The sequence below is a fragment of the Salmo salar genome, chromosome ssa17 (assembly GCF_905237065.1).
Source record: "Salmo salar chromosome ssa17, Ssal_v3.1, whole genome shotgun sequence".
NCBI classification, from domain to species: Eukaryota; Metazoa; Chordata; class Actinopteri; order Salmoniformes; family Salmonidae; genus Salmo; species Salmo salar.
This window is the reverse complement of record NC_059458.1, coordinates 54,449,761-54,472,321: the sequence shown is the minus strand read 5'-3', so window position 1 is coordinate 54,472,321 and position 22,561 is coordinate 54,449,761. Positions and strand designations below refer to the sequence as shown.

The window sequence follows — 22,561 nt, the reverse complement described above, 5'->3', positions numbered from 1 at the left end:
AAATCCGAGCAATCTCAACAAACACACAGAGACAAGTTAAAACCACTAGAGAGTTTATCTGATGAAAATACGTTTTTTTTATGCTGACTGACTGTCAATCTGTAGCTGACAGATACTATCTGATAGTTAATATCGCTGACGTTTTTAAATATAGATATTTGAGACTGGCATCTACTAGGGCAGCTACTGTTGTACAGAGTTCCACAGAGACCCAGCACTGAAGAGAGATGTCCAAACACTCCAGAACTGTAGACTGTTCATAAAGATTCAGCACCTCCATTCAGTACTGTGTGTTAGAGTGTGTCTGAGCATGTTTCGCTAACCCACGAACCTGTTTCCCGGGAGATCTGTACGAAGGCCTCGACACCGCTCTCGCCGTAGTTCCCCTCAGAGGCTAGCGTGGACACGTAGTTCCATCCCATCGCCGTGACGATGTCCATCATTGCCTGGGCCTGGTAGGAGTCCGGAGGTACGACACGGGAGAAGAAGTCATACCTCGTGTTGTCACTGAGCTCCGGGGCCGTGGATGCATAGCTGATCTGAGGGATCTGAGGACAGAGGGAGAGAGAAAAGAAGGAATGGATGAGTTAGGTTAGAATTTGCATCTGGAGCCAAGGATACGTATAGCTAATCTGAGGGGATTCTGAGGAAAGACAGAGTAAGCAGAGAGAGAGAGAGAGAGAGAGAGAGAGAGAGAGAGAGAGAGATGAAGGAATGCGTTGAGAGATGAGAGTAGAAAGGGTGTCACTCTCCAGAGGATAGGGGGACAGAATGAGAAGGTAATTACTGATAGCATGGCACTGTAGAAATTGAGATAGATTACACTAGCCAGAGGTCATACTCCATCCAAGTGGTTTATCAGGGATCAGACAGCCCAGCTATAAGAGCCTCAGAAAAGGAGAGAGCCAAGGCACCTGAGACAGACAGACAGAGAAGCAATGCAGGAGAGCCCCAGACAGGAGACAGGTTGGGGTGTGAAGGTATGCAAGGAGAGGCTGGATAGGGAGGCAGGCAGAGAGAGGCTTGGATAGAGATGTAGAGAGAGGCTTGGATAGAGAGGTAGAAAGAGAGAGGCTTGGATTTGGAGGTAGAGAGATGCTTGGATAGAGAGGTAGAGAGATGCTTGGATAGAGAGGTAGAGAGATGCTGAAAGTCAGATGGCGAAGTAATGGAATCTGGGTGAGAGATGGCCGACTGACAGGTTGATTTGTCAGGAGGGAGAGGCTGCCCACGGCTGAATTTTACACACACACACTCTCTTTCACACACTGACACACACACAGACGTGTACACACACTCACACTTGTATGCTCCCACTCCCACACACACATACTTAAACACCACATATAGTGTATTCGGAAAGTATTCAGACCCCTTGACTTTTTCCACATTGTTACGTTACAGCCTTGTTCTAAAATGGATTTTTCCTCATTATCACACAATACCCCATAACGACAAAGAAAAAACAGGTTTTTAGAAATGTTTGTAAAATATATGCAAAAATACCTTATTTACATAAGTATTCAGACCCTTTGCTATGAGACTCAAATTGAGCTCAGGTGCATCCTGTTTCCATTGATCATCCTTGGGATGTTTCTACAACTTCATTGGAATTCACCTGTGGTAAATTCAATTGATTGGACATGATTTGGAAAAGCACACACCTGTCTATATAAGGTCCCACAGTTGACAGTGCATGTCAGAGCAAAACCAAACTATGAGGTCGAAGGAATTGGCCATGGAGCTGTGAGACAGGATTGTGTCCAGGCACAGATATGGAGAAGGGTACCAAAACATTTCTGCAGTATTTAATGGGAAACACAGTGGCCTCCATCATTCTTAAATGGAAGAAATTTGGAACCACCAAGTCTCTTCCTAGAGCTGGCCGCCCAGCCAAACTGAGTAATCAGGGGGAGAAGGGCCTTGGTCAGAGAGGTGACCAAGAACCCGATGGTCACTCTGACAGAGCTGCAGAGTTCCTCTGTGGAGATGGGAGAACCTTCCAGAAGGACAACCATCTCTGCAGCACTCCACTAATCAGGCGTTTATGGTAGAGTGGCCAGACGGAAGCCACTCCTCAGTAAAAGTTACATGACAGCCAGCTTGGAGTTTTCCCAAAAGGCACCTAAAGGACTCTCAGACCATGAGAAACAAGATTCTCTGGTCTGATGAAACCAAGACTGAACTCTTTGGCCTGAATGCAAAATGTCACCTCTGTGGGGAAACCTAACACCATCCCTACGGTGAAGCATGGTGGTGACAGCATCATGCTGTGGGGATGTTTTTTAGCTGAAGGGACTGGGAGACTAGTCAGGATCGAGGGAAAGATGAATGGATCAAAGTACAGAGTTATCCTTGATGAAAACCTTCTCCAGAGCACTCAGCACCTCAGACTGAGGCGAAGGTTCACATTTCAACAGGACAACAACCCTAAGCACACAGGCAAGACAACGCAGGAGTGGGTTCGGGACAAGTCTCTGAATGTCCTTGAGTGGCCCAGCCAGAGCCCAGACTTGAACCCGATCGAACATCTCTGGAGAAACCTGAAAATAGCTGTGCAGTGACGCTCCCCATCCAACCTGACAGGGCTTGAGAGGATCTGCAGAGAAGAATGGGAGAAATTCCCAAAATACAGGTGTATCAAGCTTGTAGCATCATACCCAAGAAGACTCGAGACTGTAATCACTGCCAAAGGTGCTTCAACAAAGTACTGAGTAAAGGGTCTGAATACTTATGTAAATGTGATATTTCCGTTTCTTATTTTTTATACATTTGCTAAAATTGATAAAAACCTGTTTTTGCTTTGTCATTATGGGTATTGTGTGTAGATTGATGAGGGGAAAATACCATTGAATCCATTTTAGAATAAGTCTTAACGTAGCAAAATGTGGAAAAAGTCTGAATACTTTCCGAAGGCACTGTATGCACATACACACATAACACACACACAGAAGTGTGCACACATACACACACATAACACACACACAGGAGTGTGCACACACACAGATAACACACACACAGAAGTGTGCACACACACACATAACACACACATAGAAGTGTGCACACACACATAGCACACACACACACAGAAGTGTGCACACACACACATAACACACACAGGAGTGTGCACACACAAGTAGTCTATGGCTGCTTCAGTGGCATTCTAGGAGAGAGGGAAGAGCTGCCAATCAGAATCAAGACCTAGAGGCAGGTCTAATTCTCTCTCTCTGTACACACACACACACACACACACACACACACACACACACACACACACACACACACACACACACACACACACACACACACACACACACACACACACACACACACACACACACACACACACACAGTAACATAAATTATTTAAACACAAATGGTCCTGATAGCTGAACAAAGCAGAATCACTAGATGGGGAATGGAAGGTGTGGAGGGATTCTAGGAGGACAGCTACTTGTAGTGAATACTGATGGAACTCACTGCTCAGTGTCTCTGTGTCTCAGTGCTATCAACGCTTGTCAGCTCAAAAACAGCACATCTAACAACCAACAAGTAATTGGAGACTTCTTTGACTCCCAGGCGAGGAGGCTCTCACTTTTACTCACCTTCACCAATCTTCCAGTCATGAAAGACTATTACGCTAGCTACATCTTCAATGTTGTCAGCTCTCTTGGAAGATATATTTGTTTTGACGAATCGAAAGTGAACTTTTGAAGAGTTTATATTTTCCAAAACTAAGGAATATTACAAACACAAAGCAATACAAATAAAGTTTAGCCAGGTAGATATTAACAATGTATGTCAAAATATAAGGGTCGGGATGGAAAACGACTAATAAAATAAAGGTTAAATTATTTTAATTTTTTTTATGAAATAAAAAAAACGTGTCTTATTTTCCAACAGCGGAAGAATATCCACATCAGAGGAAGAAAGATGTGAGATCATGAAGATGAAATTGCAGTTGTCCGTATCGGCATGGCGATGAGAAAGCGACCTAGTGTTCTCGGAAACCATGCCTTTTCTGAACTCTGTTAAGGAGAAAGACGGGGAGAATGAGAAAATGAAAGACTGAGTGGGATGAGTAACATGGAGAGCAAATGAGTTGATAAAGAAACAATACACCACACACATTAAATAAATACTATACCGTCTACTGTGCTGTATACTGTACTGTATAACGTGCTGTATACTGTGTTATATACTGTGATGTACACCATATCGTCTACCACTACAGTATACTGTGCTGTAAACTGTGATGTATACTGTGCTGTATACAGTGTTGTATACTGTGCTGTATACTGTGATGTATACTTTGATGTATACTATATCGTCTACTGTACAGTATACTGTGCTGTATACTGTGATGTATACTGTGTTGTATACTGTGATGTATACTATGTCGTCTACAGTACTGTATACTGTGCTGTATACTGTGATGTATAATGTGCTGCAAACTGTACTGTATACTGTGATATACACTATATCGTCTACTGTGCTGTATACTGTGTTGTATACTGTGATGTATACTATACCGTCTACTGTACTGTATACTGTGATGTATACTGTGCTGCATACTGTACTGTCTACTGTGTTGTATACTGCATTGTACACTGCGATGTATACTGTGATGTATACTGTGTTGAATACTGTGATGTATACTATATAATCTACTGTACTGTATACTGTGATGCACACTGTGCTGTCTCCTGTGTTGTATACTCTGATGGATACTGGTGATCTATACTGGGCTGTGTACTGTGATGTATACCGTGTTGTATACTGTGTTGTATACTATGCTGTATACTATGATGTTTACTGTGTTGTATACTGTGTTGTATACAGTGTTGTATACTGTGCTGTATACTGTGTTGTATACTGTGCTGTATACTGTGATGTATACTTTGATGTATACTATATCGTCTACTGTACAGTATACTGTGCTGTATACTGTGATGTATACTGTGCTGTATACTGTGATATACACTATATCGTCTATTGTACTGAAAACTGTACTGTATACTGTGATATACACTATATCGTCTACTGTGCTGTATACTGTGTTGTATACTTTGATGTATACTATATTGTCTACTGTATTGTATACTGTGATGTGTACCATACCGTCTACTGTACTGTATACTGTGATGTATACTGTACTATCCACTGTGCTGCATACTTTGTTGTATACCGTGATGTATACTATACATCTACTGTACTGTATACTGTGATGTATACTGTACTGTCCACTGTGCTGTATACTTTGTTGTATACTGTTATGTATACTGTGTTGTATACTGTGATGTATACTATACCGTATACTGTACTGCAAACTGTGATGTATACTGTACTATCCACTGTGCTGTATACTTTGTAGTATACTGTGATGTATACTGTGCTGTATACTGTGTTGTATACTTTGTTGTATACTTTGGTGAATACTGTGATGTATACTGTGATGTATACTGTGTCGTATACTGTGCTGCATACTGTACTTTCTACTCTGTTGTATACTGCATTGTACACTGCGATGTATACTGTGATGTATACTGTGTTGAATACTGTGATGTATACTATATAATCTACTGTACTGTATACTGTGACGCACACTGTGCTGTCTTCTGTGTTGTATACTGTGTTGTATACTGTGTTGTATACTTAGCTGTATACTATGCTGTTTACTGTGTTGTATACTGTGCTGCAAACTGTACTGTATACTGTGATATATACTATATCGTCAACTGTGCTGTATACTGTGCTGTATACTGTGATGTATACTTTGATGTATACTATATCGTCTACTGTACAGTATACTGTGCTGTATACTGTGATGTATACTGTGTTGTATACTGTGATGTATACTATGTCGTCTACAGTACTGTATACTGTGCTGTATACTGTGATGTATAATGTGCTGCAAACTGTACTGTATACTGTGATATACACTATATCGTCTACTGTGCTGTATACTGTGTTGTATACTGTGATGTATACTATACCGTCTACTGTACTGTATACTGTGATGTATACTGTGCTGCATACTGTACTGTCTACTGTGTTGTATACTGCATTGTACACTGCGATGTATACTGTGATGTATACCGTGTTGAATACTGTGATGTATACTATATAATCTACTGTACTGTATACTGTGATGCACACTGTGCTGTCTCCTGTGTTGTATACTCTGATGGATACTGGTGATCTATACTGGGCTGTGTACTGTGATGTATACCGTGTTGTATACTGTGTTGTATACTATGCTGTATACTATGATGTTTACTGTGTTGTATACTGTGTTGTATACAGTGTTGTATACTGTGCTGTATACTGTGCTGTATACTGTGATGTATACTGTGATGTATAATGTGCTGTATACTGTGATGTATACCATATTGTCTACCACTACAGTATACTGTGCTGTAAACTGTGATGTATACTGTGCTGTATACTGTGTTGTATACTGTGCTGTATACTGTGCTGTATACTGTGATGTATACTGTGCTGTATACTGTGATATACACTATATCGTCTATTGTACTGCAAACTGTACTGTATACTGTGATATACACTATATCGTCTACTGTGCTGTATACTGTGTTGTATACTTTGATGTATACTATATTGTCTACTGTATTGTATACTGTGATGTGTACCATACAGTCTACTGTACTGTATACTGTGATGTATACTGTACTATCCACTGTGCTGCATACTTTGTTGTATACCGTGATGTATACTATACATCTACTGTACTGTATACTGTGATGTATACTGTACTGTCCACTGTGCTGTATACTTTGTTGTATACTGTTATGTATACTGTGCAGTATACTGTGTTGTATACTTTGTTGTATACTTTGGTGAATACTGTGATGTATACTGTGATGTATACTGTGTCGTATACTGTGCTGCATACTGTACTTTCTACTCTGTTGTATACTGCATTGTACACTGCGATGTATACTGTGATGTATACTGTGTTGAATACTGTGATGTATACTATATAATCTACTGTACTGTATACTGTGACGCACACTGTGCTGTCTTCTGTGTTGTATACTGTGTTGTATACTGTGTTGTATACTTAGCTGTATACTATGCTGTTTACTGTGTTGTATACTGTGCTGCAAACTGTACTGTATACTGTGATATATACTATATCGTCAACTGTGCTGTATACTGTGCTGTATACTGTGATGTATACTTTGATGTATACTATATCGTCTACTGTACAGTATACTGTGCTGTATACTGTGATGTATACTGTGTTGTATACTGTGATGTATACTATGTCGTCTACAGTACTGTATACTGTGCTGTATACTGTGATGTATAATGTGCTGCAAACTGTACTGTATACTGTGATATACACTATATCGTCTACTGTGCTGTATACTGTGTTGTATACTGTGATGTATACTATACCGTCTACTGTACTGTATACTGTGATGTATACTGTGCTGCATACTGTACTGTCTACTGTGTTGTATACTGCATTGTACACTGCGATGTATACTGTGATGTATACCGTGTTGAATACTGTGATGTATACTATATAATCTACTGTACTGTATACTGTGATGCACACTGTGCTGTCTCCTGTGTTGTATACTCTGATGGATACTGGTGATCTATACTGGGCTGTGTACTGTGATGTATACCGTGTTGTATACTGTGTTGTATACTATGCTGTATACTATGATGTTTACTGTGTTGTATACTGTGTTGTATACAGTGTTGTATACTGTGCTGTATACTGTGCTGTATACTGTGATGTATACTGTGATGTATAATGTGCTGTATACTGTGATGTATACCATATTGTCTACCACTACAGTATACTGTGCTGTAAACTGTGATGTATACTGTGCTGTATACTGTGTTGTATACTGTGCTGTATACTGTGATGTATACTTTGATGTATACTATATCGTCTACTGTACAGTATACTGTGCTGTATACTGTGATGTATACTGTGCTGTATACTGTGATATACACTATATCGTCTACTGTGCTGTATACTGTGTTGTATACTTTGATGTATACTATATTGTCTACTGTATTGTATACTGTGATGTGTACCATACCGTCTACTGTACTGTATACTGTGATGTATACTGTACTATCCACTGTGCTGCATACTTTGTTGTATACCGTGATGAATACTATACATCTACTGTACTGTATACTGTGATGTATACTGTACTGTCCACTGTGCTGTATACTTTGTTGTATACTGTTATGTATACTGTGTTGTATACTGTGATGTATACTATACCGTATACTGTACTGCAAACTGTGATGTATACTGTACTATCCACTGTGCTGTATACTTTGTAGTATACTGTGATGTATACTGTGCTGTATACTGTGTTGTATACTTTGTTGTATACTTTGGTGAATACTGTGATGTATACTGTGATGTATACTGTGTCGTATACTGTGCTGCATACTGTACTTTCTACTCTGTTGTATACTGCATTGTACACTGCGATGTATACTGTGATGTATACTGTGTTGAATACTGTGATGTATACTATATAATCTACTGTACTGTATACTGTGACGCACACTGTGCTGTCTTCTGTGTTGTATACTGTGTTGTATACTGTGTTGTATACTTAGCTGTATACTATGCTGTTTACTGTGTTGTATACTGTGCTGCAAACTGTACTGTATACTGTGATATATACTATATCGTCAACTGTGCTGTATACTGTGCTGTATACTGTGATGTATACTTTGATGTATACTATATCGTCTACTGTACAGTATACTGTGCTGTATACTGTGATGTATACTGTGTTGTATACTGTGATGTATACTATGTCGTCTACAGTACTGTATACTGTGCTGTATACTGTGATGTATAATGTGCTGCAAACTGTACTGTATACTGTGATATACACTATATCGTCTACTGTGCTGTATACTGTGTTGTATACTGTGATGTATACTATACCGTCTACTGTACTGTATACTGTGATGTATACTGTGCTGCATACTGTACTGTCTACTGTGTTGTATACTGCATTGTACACTGCGATGTATACTGTGATGTATACCGTGTTGAATACTGTGATGTATACTATATAATCTACTGTACTGTATACTGTGATGCACACTGTGCTGTCTCCTGTGTTGTATACTCTGATGGATACTGGTGATCTATACTGGGCTGTGTACTGTGATGTATACCGTGTTGTATACTGTGTTGTATACTATGCTGTATACTATGATGTTTACTGTGTTGTATACTGTGTTGTATACAGTGTTGTATACTGTGCTGTATACTGTGCTGTATACTGTGATGTATACTGTGATGTATAATGTGCTGTATACTGTGATGTATACCATATTGTCTACCACTACAGTATACTGTGCTGTAAACTGTGATGTATACTGTGCTGTATACTGTGTTGTATACTGTGCTGTATACTGTGCTGTATACTGTGATGTATACTGTGCTGTATACTGTGATATACACTATATCGTCTATTGTACTGCAAACTGTACTGTATACTGTGATATACACTATATCGTCTACTGTGCTGTATACTGTGTTGTATACTTTGATGTATACTATATTGTCTACTGTATTGTATACTGTGATGTGTACCATACAGTCTACTGTACTGTATACTGTGATGTATACTGTACTATCCACTGTGCTGCATACTTTGTTGTATACCGTGATGTATACTATACATCTACTGTACTGTATACTGTGATGTATACTGTACTGTCCACTGTGCTGTATACTTTGTTGTATACTGTTATGTATACTGTGCAGTATACTGTGTTGTATACTTTGTTGTATACTTTGGTGAATACTGTGATGTATACTGTGATGTATACTGTGTCGTATACTGTGCTGCATACTGTACTTTCTACTCTGTTGTATACTGCATTGTACACTGCGATGTATACTGTGATGTATACTGTGTTGAATACTGTGATGTATACTATATAATCTACTGTACTGTATACTGTGACGCACACTGTGCTGTCTTCTGTGTTGTATACTGTGTTGTATACTGTGTTGTATACTTAGCTGTATACTATGCTGTTTACTGTGTTGTATACTGTGCTGCAAACTGTACTGTATACTGTGATATATACTATATCGTCAACTGTGCTGTATACTGTGCTGTATACTGTGATGTATACTTTGATGTATACTATATCGTCTACTGTACAGTATACTGTGCTGTATACTGTGATGTATACTGTGTTGTATACTGTGATGTATACTATGTCGTCTACAGTACTGTATACTGTGCTGTATACTGTGATGTATAATGTGCTGCAAACTGTACTGTATACTGTGATATACACTATATCGTCTACTGTGCTGTATACTGTGTTGTATACTGTGATGTATACTATACCGTCTACTGTACTGTATACTGTGATGTATACTGTGCTGCATACTGTACTGTCTACTGTGTTGTATACTGCATTGTACACTGCGATGTATACTGTGATGTATACCGTGTTGAATACTGTGATGTATACTATATAATCTACTGTACTGTATACTGTGATGCACACTGTGCTGTCTCCTGTGTTGTATACTCTGATGGATACTGGTGATCTATACTGGGCTGTGTACTGTGATGTATACCGTGTTGTATACTGTGTTGTATACTATGCTGTATACTATGATGTTTACTGTGTTGTATACTGTGTTGTATACAGTGTTGTATACTGTGCTGTATACTGTGCTGTATACTGTGATGTATACTGTGATGTATAATGTGCTGTATACTGTGATGTATACCATATTGTCTACCACTACAGTATACTGTGCTGTAAACTGTGATGTATACTGTGCTGTATACTGTGTTGTATACTGTGCTGTATACTGTGATGTATACTTTGATGTATACTATATCGTCTACTGTACAGTATACTGTGCTGTATACTGTGATGTATACTGTGCTGTATACTGTGATATACACTATATCGTCTACTGTGCTGTATACTGTGTTGTATACTTTGATGTATACTATATTGTCTACTGTATTGTATACTGTGATGTGTACCATACCGTCTACTGTACTGTATACTGTGATGTATACTGTACTATCCACTGTGCTGCATACTTTGTTGTATACCGTGATGAATACTATACATCTACTGTACTGTATACTGTGATGTATACTGTACTGTCCACTGTGCTGTATACTTTGTTGTATACTGTTATGTATACTGTGTTGTATACTGTGATGTATACTATACCGTATACTGTACTGCAAACTGTGATGTATACTGTACTATCCACTGTGCTGTATACTTTGTAGTATACTGTGATGTATACTGTGCTGTATACTGTGTTGTATACTTTGTTGTATACTTTGGTGAATACTGTGATGTATACTGTGATGTATACTGTGTCGTATACTGTGCTGCATACTGTACTTTCTACTCTGTTGTATACTGCATTGTACACTGCGATGTATACTGTGATGTATACTGTGTTGAATACTGTGATGTATACTATATAATCTACTGTACTGTATACTGTGACGCACACTGTGCTGTCTTCTGTGTTGTATACTGTGTTGTATACTGTGTTGTATACTTAGCTGTATACTATGCTGTTTACTGTGTTGTATACTGTGCTGTATACTGTGTTGTATACTGTGCTGTATACTGTGCTCTATACTGTGTTGTGTACTGTGATGTATACCATGTAGTATACTGTGTTGTATAATGTGCTGTATACTGTGCTATATACTGTGATGTATACCATATCGTCTACCACTACAGTATACTGTGCTGTAAACTGTGATTATACTGTGCTGTATACTGTGTTGTATACTGTGCTGTATACTGTGCTGCAAACTGTACTGTATACTGTGATGTATACTATATTGTCTACTGTACTGTATACTGTAATGTATACTATATTATCTACTGTGTTGTATTTTTTTTATTTTTTATTTCACCTTTATTTAACCAGGTAGGCTAGTTGAGAACAAGTTCTCATTTGCAACTGCGACCTGGCCAAGATAAAGCGTAACAATACAGAGTTACACATGGAATAAACAAAACACAGTCAATAATACAGTAGAACAAAGGAAAACAAGAGGTCTATATACAGTGAGTGCAAATGAGGTAAGTTAAGGCAATAAATAGGCCATGATGGCGAAGTAATTACAATACAGCAATTAAACACTGGAATGGTAGATGTGCAGAAGATGAATGTGCAAGTAGAGATACTGGGGTGCAAATGAGCAAGATAAATCCTGTTAGGGCTAGGGGGCAGTATTGACACGGCTGGATAAAAAACATACCCGATTTAATCTGGTTACCACTCCTACCCAGTAACTAGAATATGCATATACTTATTACATATGGATAGTTTCTAAAACTGTTTGAATGGTGTCTGTGAGTATAACAGAACTCAAATGGCAGGTCAAAACCTGAGAGATTCCTTTACAGGAAGTGGCCTGTCTGACCATTTCTTGAACTTCTTTTCCATCTCTATCTTTTACTAAGGATCTCTGCTCTAACGTGACACTTCCTACGTCGTCCATAGGCGCTCAGAGCCCGGGAAAAAACAGAATGTCGTCATCCCAGCCCCAGGCTGAAACACATTATCGCCTTTCTCAAGTGGCCGATCAAGGGACTCTGGGCTTAGGCGCGTGACCCGACCGCCCCCGCCTTTGTGATTTTTTCCTCTGTTTGCGGAAAAGGAGATTCCCTGTCGGAATATTATCGCTTTTCTACGAGAAAAATGGCGTAAAAATTGATTTTAAACAGCGGTTGACATGCTTCGAAGTACGGTAATGGAATATTTAGAATTTTTTGTCACGAATTGCGCCATGCGCACGACCCTTCTTTACCATTTCGGATAGTGTCTGGAACGCATACGAACAAAACGCCGCTATTCGGATATAACGATGGATTATTTTGGACCAAACCAACATTTGTTATTGAAGTAGCAGTCCTGGGAGTGCATTCTGACGAAGACAACAAAAGGTAATCAAACTTTTATAATAGTAAATATGATTATGGTGAGTGCTAAACTTGTCGGGTGTCTAAATAGCTAGCCCGTGATGCCTGGGCTATGTACTTAGAATATTGCAAAATGTGCTTTCACCAAAAAGCTATTTTAAAATCGGACATATCGAGTGCATAGAGGAGGTCTGTATCTATAATTCTTAAAATAATTGTTATGCTTTTTGTGAACGTTTATCGTGAGTAATTTAGTAAAATGTTAGCGAATTCCCCGGAAGTATGCTAGTTCTGAACGTCACATGCTAATGTAAAAAGCTGGTTTTTGATATAAATATGAACTTGATTGAACAAAACATGCATGTATTGTATAACATAATGTCCAACGGTTGTCATCTGATGAAGATCATCAAAGGTGAGTGCTGCATTTAGCTGTCTTCTGGGTTTTGGTGACATTATATGCTAGCTTGAAAAATGGGTGTCTGATTATTTCTGGCTTGGTACTCTGCTGACATAATCTAATGTTTTGCTTTCGTTGTAAAGCCTTTTTGAAATCGGACAGTGTGGTTAGATTAACGAGAGTCTTGTCTTTAAATAGCTGTAAAATAGTCATATGTTTGAGAAATTGAAGTAATAGGATTTTTAAGGTTTTGAAAATCGCGCCACAGGCTTCAAGTGGCTGTTACGTAGGTGGGACGAATTCGTCCCGCCTAGCCCATAGAGGATAAATAAATAAATACAGTATGGGGATGAGGTAGGTAGATCGATGGGCTGTTTACAGGTGCAGTGATCTGTGAGCTGCTCTGACAGCTGGTGCTTAAAGCTAGTGAGGGAGATATGAGTCTCCAGCTTCAGAGATTTTTGCAGTTAGTTCCAGTCATTGGCAGCAGAGAACTGGAAGGAAAGGCAGCCAAAGGAGGAATTGGCTTTGGGGGTGACCAGTGAGATATACCTGCTGGAGCGCATGCTACGAGTGGGTGCTGCTATGGTGACCAGTGAGCTGAGATAAGGCGGGGCTTTACCTAGCAGAGACTTGTAGATAACCTGTAGCCAGTGGGTTTGGCGACGAGTATGAAGCGAGGGCCAACAAACGAGAGCGTACAGGTCGCAATGGTGGGTAGTGTATGGGGCTTTGGTGACAAAATGTATGGCACCGTGATAGACTGCATCCAGTTTGTTGAGTAGAGTGTTGGAGGCTATTTTATAGATGACATCACCAAAGTCGAGGATTGGTAGGATGGTCAGTTTTACGAGGGTGTGTTTGGCAGCATGAGTGAAGGATGCTTTGTTGCGATATAGGAAGCCGATTCTAGATTTAATTTTGTATTGGAGATGCTTAATGTGAGTCTGGAAGGAACGTTTACAGTCTAACCAGACACCCAGGTATTTGTAGTTGTCCACGTATTCTAAGTCAGAGCCGTCCAGAATAGTAATGCTGGAACGGGCAAGCAGGTGAGGGCAGTGATCGATTGAATAGCATGCATTTAGTTTTACCTGCGTTTAAGAGCACTTGGAGGCCACGGAAGGAGAGTTGTATGGCATTGAAGCTCGTCTGGAGGTTAGTTAACAAAGTGTAGAAAGAGGGGCCAGAAGTATACAGAATGGTGACGTCTGAGTAGAGGTGGATCAGAGAATCACCAGCAGCAAGAGCAACATCATTGATGTATATAGAGAAGAGAGTCGGCCCGAGAATTGAACCCTGTGGCATACCCATAGAGCCTGCCAGAGGTCCGGCCAACAGGCCCTCTGATTTGACACACTGAACTCTATCAGAGAAGTGGTTGGTAAACCAGGCGAGGCAATCATTTGAGAAACCAAGGCTGTCGAGTCTGCCAATAAGAATGTGGTGATTGACAGAGTCGATAGCCTTGGCCAGGTCGATAAATACGGCTGCACAGTAATGTCTCTTATCGATGGCGGTTATGATGTCGTTTAGGACCTTGAGCGTGGCTGAGGTGCACCCATGACCAGCTCTGAAACCAGATTGCATAGCGGAGAAGGTACGGTGGGATTCGAAATGGTCGGTAATCTGTTTGTTAACTTGGCTTTCGAAGACCTTAGAAAGACAGGGTAGGATAGATATAGGTCTGTAGCAGTTTTAGTCTACAGTGTCTCCCCCTTTGAAGAGGGGGATGACCGCGGCAGCTTTCCAATCTTTGGGAATCTCAGAAGATACGAAAGAGAGGTTGAACAGACTAGTAATAGGGGTTGCAACAATTTGGGCAGATAATATTAGAAAGAGTGGGTCCAGATTGTCTAGCCCGGCTGATTTGTATGGGTTCAGATTTTGCAGCTCTTTCAGAACATCGGCTATCTAGATTTGGGTGAAGGAGAAATGGTGGGGGCTTTGGCGGGTTGCTGTGGGGGGTGCTGGGTTGTTGACCGGGGTAGGGGTAGCCAGGTGGAAAGCATTGGCCAGCCGTAGAGAAATGCTTATTGAAATGTTCAATTATAGTGGATTTATCGGTGGTAACAGTGTTTCCTAGCCTCAGAGCAGTGGGCAGCTGGGAGGAGGTGCTCTTATTCTCCATGGACTTTACAGTGTCTAAGAAAATTTTTGAGTTAGTACTACAGGATGTAAATTTCTGTTTGAAAAAGCAAGCCTTAGCTTTTCTAACTGCCTGTGTATATTTGTTCCTAACTTCCCTGAAAAGTTGCTGTGCTGTATAGTGTATTCTCTACTGTACTGCAAACTGTACTGTATACTGAGATCTATACTATATCGTCTACTGTGCTGTATACTGTGTTGTATACTGTGATGTATACTATATTGTCTACTGTACTGTATACTTTGATGTATACTATACCGTCCACTGTACTGAATACTGTGATGTATACTGTACTATCCACTGTGCTGCATACTGTGTTGTATACTGTGTTGTATACTGTGATGTATACTGTGTTGTATACTGTGATGTATACTGTGTTGTATACTGTGCTGCATACTGTACTGTCTACTGTGTTGTATGCTGCGTTGTACACTGCGATGTATACTGTGATGTATACTGTGTTGTATACTGAGATGTATACTGTATAATCTACTCTACTGTTTACTGTGATGCATACTGTGCTGTCCTCTGTGTTTTATACTGTGATCTATACTGTGCTGTGTACTGTGATGGATACCGTGTTGTATACTGTCTGGTATACTGTGTTGTATACTGTGATGTATACTGTGATGTATACTGTGATGCATACTGTGCTGTATACTGTGTTGTATACTGTGATGTATACCGTGTTGTATACAGTGATGTATACTGTGCTGCATACTGCACTGTATACTGTGTTGTATACTGTGATGTATACTATATTGTCTACTGTACTGTGTACAGTGTTGTATACTGTGCTATATACTGTGCTGTTTACTGTGTTGTATACTGTACTGTATACTGTGGTGTATACTGTGATGTATACAAAGTTGTCTACTGTACTGTATACTGTAATGTCTACTGTACTGTATACTGTGCTGCATATTGTGATGTCTACTGTGTTGTATACTGTACTGTATACTGTAATGTACACTATATTGTCTACTGTGTTGTATACTGTAATGTATACTATATCGTCTACTGTGCTGTATACTGTAATGTCTACTGTACTGTATACTGTGCTGCATACTGTGATGTCTACTGTACTGTATACTGTAATGTCTACTGTAATGTCTACTGTACTGTCTACTGTATTGCATACCGTACTGTCTACTGTACTGTCTACTGTACTGTATAATGTGCTTTATACTGTGTTGTATACTGTGATGTATACTGTGTTGTCTATTGTGCTGTATACTGTGTTTTATACTGTATCGTCTACTGTGTTGTACATTGTGCTGCATGCTGTGATGTCTTCTGTACTGTATACTGTGATGCATACTGTGATGCATACTGTGTTGTATACTGTGTTATATACCATACTGTATACTGTGTTGTCTACTGTGTTGTATACTGTGCTGTACACTGTGATGTATACTGTGTTGTATACTGTGTTGTATTCCGTACTGTACACTGTGATGTATACTGTGTTGTCTACTGTGTTGTATACTGTGCTGTATACTGTGATGTATACTGTGCTGCATACTGTGTTGTATACTGTGTTGTATACTGTGATGTATACTGTGTTGTATACTGTGATGTATACTGTGTTGTATACTGTGCTGCATACTGTACTGTCTACTGTGTTGTATGCTGCGTTGTACACTGCGATGTATACTGTGATGTATACTGTGTTGTATAATGAGATGTATACTGTATAATCTACTCTACTGTTTACTGTGATGCATACTGTGCTGTCCTCTGTGTTTTATACTGTGATCTATACTGTGCTGTGTACTGTGATGGATACCGTGTTGTATACTGTCTGGTATACTGTATTGTATAATGTGATGTATACTGTGATGCATACTGTGCTGTATACTGTGTTGTATACTGTGATGTATACCGTGTTGTATACAGTGATGTATACTGTGCTGCATACTGCACTGTATACTGTGTTGTATACTGTGATGTATACTATATTGTCTACTGTACTGTATACAGTGTTGTATACTGTACTATATACTGTGCTGTTTACTGTGTTGTATACTGTACTGTATACTGTGGTGTATACTGTGATGTATACAAAGTTGTCTACTGTACTGTATACTGTAATGTCTACTGTACTGTATACTGTGCTGCATATTGTGATGTCTACTGTGTTGTATACTGTACTGTATACTGTAATGTACACTATATTGTCTACTGTGTTGTATACTGTAATGTATACTATATCGTCTACTGTGCTGTATACTGTAATGTCTACTGTACTGTATACTGTGCTGCATACTGTGATGTCTACTGTACTGTATACTGTAATGTCTACTGTAATGTCTACTGTACTGTCTACTGTATTGCATACCGTACTGTCTACTGTACTGTCTACTGTACTGTATAATGTGCTTTATACTGTGATGTATACTGTGTTGTCTATTGTGCTGTATACTGTGTTTTATACTATATCGTCTACTGTGTTGTACACTGTGCTGCATGCTGTGATGTCTTCTGTACTGTATACTGTGATGCATACTGTGATGCATACTGTGTTGTATACTGTGTTATATACCATACTGCATACTGTGTTGTCTACTGTGTTGTGTACTGTGCTGTACACTGTGATGTATACTGTGTTGTATACTGTGTTGTATTCCGTACTGTACACTGTGATGTATACTGTGTTGTCTACTGTGTTGTATACTGTGCTGTATACTGTGATGTATACTGTGCTGTATACTGTGCTGTACACTGTGATATATACTATATTGTCTACTGTGTTGAATACTGTGCTGTATACTGTGATGTATACTGTGATGTATACTGTGTTGTATACTGTGATCTATACTGTGCTGTAAACTGTGATGTATACTGTGATGTATACTCTGTTGTATACTGTGATGTATACTGTGCTGTATACTGTGCTGTATACTGTGATGTATATTGTGCTGTATACTGTGATGTATACTATATCGTCTACTGTGTTGTATACTGCGCTGTACACTGTGATGTATACTATATTGTCTACTGTGCTGTATACTGTACCATATACTGTGATGTATACTGTGATGTATACTGTGTTGTAGACTGTGATGTATACTGTGATGTATATTGTGCTGTATACGGTGATGTATACTATATCGTCTACTGTGATGTATACTGTGCTGTATACTGTGATGTATACTATATCGTCTACTGTGTTGTATACTGTACTGTATACTGTGCTGTGTACTGTATCGGCTCCTGTGTTGTATACTGCGCTGTATACTCTGCTGTATACTGTATCGTCTATTGTGTTGTATACTGTGATGTATAATGTGTTTATACTGCACTGTATACTGCGGTGTATACTATAGCGTCTACTGTGATGCATACTGTGATGTATACAGTGTTGTATACTGTGTTGCATACCGTACTGTACACTGTGATGTATACTATGTTGTCTACTGTGTTGTATACTGTGCTGGACACTGTGATGTATACTGTGTTGTATACTGTGTTGTATACCGTACTGTATACTGTGATGTATACTGTGTTGTCTACTGTGTTGTATACTGTGCTGTATACTGTGATGAATACTGTGTTGTATACTGTGTTGTATACTGTGTTGTATACTGTGTTGTATACTGTGCTGTACACTGTGATGTATACTTCATTGTCTACTGTGTTGTATACTGTGCTGTATACTGTGAGTTATACTGTGTTGTATCCTGTGCTGTATACTGTGATGTATACTGTGATGTATACTGTGATGTATACTGTGTTGCATACTATGAGGTATACTATATTGTCTACTGTGTTGTATACTGTGCTGTATACTATAGCGTCTGCTGTGTTATTTACTGTGATGTATACCGGGTTGTATACTGTGTTGTATACCATACTGTATACTGTACTGTCTACTGTGTTGTCTACTGTACTGTACACTGTGATGTATACTGTGTTGTCTACTATGTTGTATAATGTGCTGTATACTGTGATGTATACTGTGTTGTATACTGTGCTTTACACTGTGATGTATAATGTGTTGTATACTGTGTTGTATACTGTGCTGTACACTGTGATGTATACTGTGCTGTATACTGTATCATCTACTGTGTTGTATACTGTGCTGTATACTGTGATTTATACTGTGGTGTCTACTGTACTGTATACTGTGCTGTATACTATAGCGTCTGCTGTGCTATTTACTGTGATGTATACCGGGTTGTATACTGTGTTGTATACCATACTGTATACTGTACTGTCTACTGTGCTATCTACTGTACTGTATACTGTGCTGTCTACTGTACTGTCTACTGTACTGTATACTGTGCTGTCTACTGTACTGTCTACTCTGTTGTATACTGTACTATCTACTGTGCTGTATACTGTATTGTATACTGTGCTGTATACTGTACTGTATACTGTGGTGTATACTGTACTGTCTACTGTGCTGTATACTGTACTGTCTATTGTACTGTCTACTGTGTTGTCTACTGTACTGTCTACTGTACTGTCTACTGTGTTGTATTCTGTACTGTCTACTGTGTTATATACTTTGCTGTATACTGTGTTGTATACTGTACTGTATACTGTACTGTCTACTGTGTTGTATACTTTACTCTCTACTGTGTTATATACTGTACTGTCTACTGTGTTGAATACTGTACTGTAAACTGTACTGTCTACTGTGTTGTCTACTGTACTGTCTACTGTGTTGTATACTGTACTGTGTACTGTACTGCCTACTGTGTTATATACTGTACTGTCTACTGTGTTGTATACTGTACTGTCTACTGTACTGTATACAGGACTCTCTACAGTACTGTCTACTGTGCTGTCTACTGTACTGTCTACTGTACTGTATAATGTGCTGTATACTGTGATGTATATTGTGTTGTATACTGTGATGTATACTGTGTTGTCTACTGTGCTGTATACTGTGTTGTATACTGTATCGTCTACTGTGTTGTATACTGTGCTGCATACTGTGATGTCTTCTGTACTGTATACTGTCATGCATACTGTGATGTATACTGTGTTGCATACTGTGTTATATACTGTACTGTATACTGTGTTGTCTACTGTGTTGTATACTGTGTTATATACCGTACTGTATAGTGTGTTGTCTCCTGTGTTGTGTACTGTGTTGTGTACTGTGTTGTGTACTGTGTTGTATACTGTGCTGTATACTGTGATGTATACTGTGTTGTATACTGTGATGTATACTGTGCTGTATACTGTATTGTCTACTGTGCTGTATACTGTGATGTATACTGTGTTGTATACTGTGCTGCATACTGTGATGTCTTCTGTACTGTATACTGTCATGCATACTGTGATGTATACTGTGTTGCATACTGTGTTATATACCGTACTGTATACTGTGCTGTCTACTGTGTTGTATACTGTGTTATATACCGTACTGTATAGTGTGTTGTCTACTGTGTTGTGTACTGTGTTGTATACTGTGCTGTATACTGTGCTGAACACTGGTATTTATACTGTGTTGTATACTGTGTTGTATACCGTACTGTACACTGTGATGTATACTGTGTTGTCTACTGTGTTGTATACTGTGCTGTATACTGTGATATACACTGTGTTGTATACTGTGATGTACACTGTGATGTATACTGTGTTGCATACTATGATGTATACTATATTGTCTACTGTGTTGTATACTGTACTGTATACTCTGCTGTATACTGTATTGTCTACTGTGTTGTATACTGTGCTGTCTACTGTGCTGTTTACTGTATCGTCTACTGTGTTGTATACTGTGCTCTATACGCTGATGTATACTGTGTTGCATACCGTACTGCATACTGTAATGTCTACTGTACTGTCGACAGTACTGTCTAGTGTACTGTATACTGTGCTGTATACTATAGCGTCTGCTGTGCTGTTTACTGTGATGTATACCGTGTTGTATACTGTGTTGTATACCGTACTGTATACTATACAGTCTACTGTGTTGTCTACTGTACTGTACACTGTGATGTATACTGTGTTGTATACTGTGCTGTATACTGTGACGTATACTGTGACGTATACTGTGTTGTATACTGTGCTGTACACTGTGATGTTTACTGTGTTGTATACTGTGTTGAATACTGTGCTGTACAATGTGATGTATACTGTGTTGTTTACTGTATCGTCTACTGTGTTGTATACTGTGCTGTATACTGTGATGTATACTGTGCTGTATACTGTATCGTCTACTGTGATGTATAATGTGCTGTATACTGTGCTGTATACTGTGATGTATACTGTGTTGTATACTGTGTTGTATACTGTGATGTATACTGTGCTGTCTACTGTGCTGTCTTCTGTGCTGTATACTGTACTGTCTACTGTGTTATATACTGTACTGTATACTGTACTGTCTACTGTGTTGTATACTGTACTGTATACTGTGTTGTATACTGTACTGTCTACTGTACTGTCTACTGTGCTGTCTATTGTACTGTATACTGTATTGTATACTGTACTGTCTACTGTGCTGTATACTGTATTGTATACTGTGCTGTATACTGTACTGTAAACTGTGTTGTATACTGTCCTGTCTACTGTACTGTCTACTGTGTTGTATACTGTACTGTCTACTGTGCTGTATACTATACTGTCTACTGTACTGTCTACTGTGTCTTATACTGTACTGTCTACTGTACTGTCTACTGTGTTGTATACTGTACTGTCTACTGTGTTGTATATTGTACTGTCTACTGTGTTGTATACTGTGCTGTATTTGTACTGTATACTGTGTTGTATACTGTACTGTCTACTGTACTGTCTACTGTGTTGTATATTGTACTGTCTACTGTGTTGTATACTGTGCTGTATTTGTACTGTATACTGTGTTGTATACTGTACTGTCTACTGTGTTGTATACTGTACTGTCTCCTTTGTTGTATACTGTACTGTATACTGTACTGTCTACTGTGTTGTATACTGTACTGTCTACTGTACTGTCTACTGTGTTGTATAGTTTACTGTCTTCTGTGCTGTGTACTGTCTACTGTACTGTCTACTGTACTGTCTACTGTGTTGTATACTTTTCTGTCTTCTGTGTTGTGTACTGTCTACTG

The 22,561-nt window shown here is 39.1% G+C and overlaps 1 protein-coding gene across 3 annotated transcripts in view; it reads right to left on the bottom strand.

Moving 5' to 3' along the window:
• LOC106576124 (metabotropic glutamate receptor 8) overlaps positions 1–22,561 on the bottom strand; it is a 409,175-nt gene that overhangs the window by 289,030 nt on the left and 97,584 nt on the right. For all 3 annotated transcript variants that reach the window (XM_045699729.1, XM_045699728.1, XM_045699730.1), the window contains exon 3: positions 332–548. In XM_045699729.1, coding sequence (XP_045555685.1) covers positions 332–548 — 217 coding nt within the window. The remainder of the gene's footprint in view (positions 1–331; positions 549–22,561) is intronic.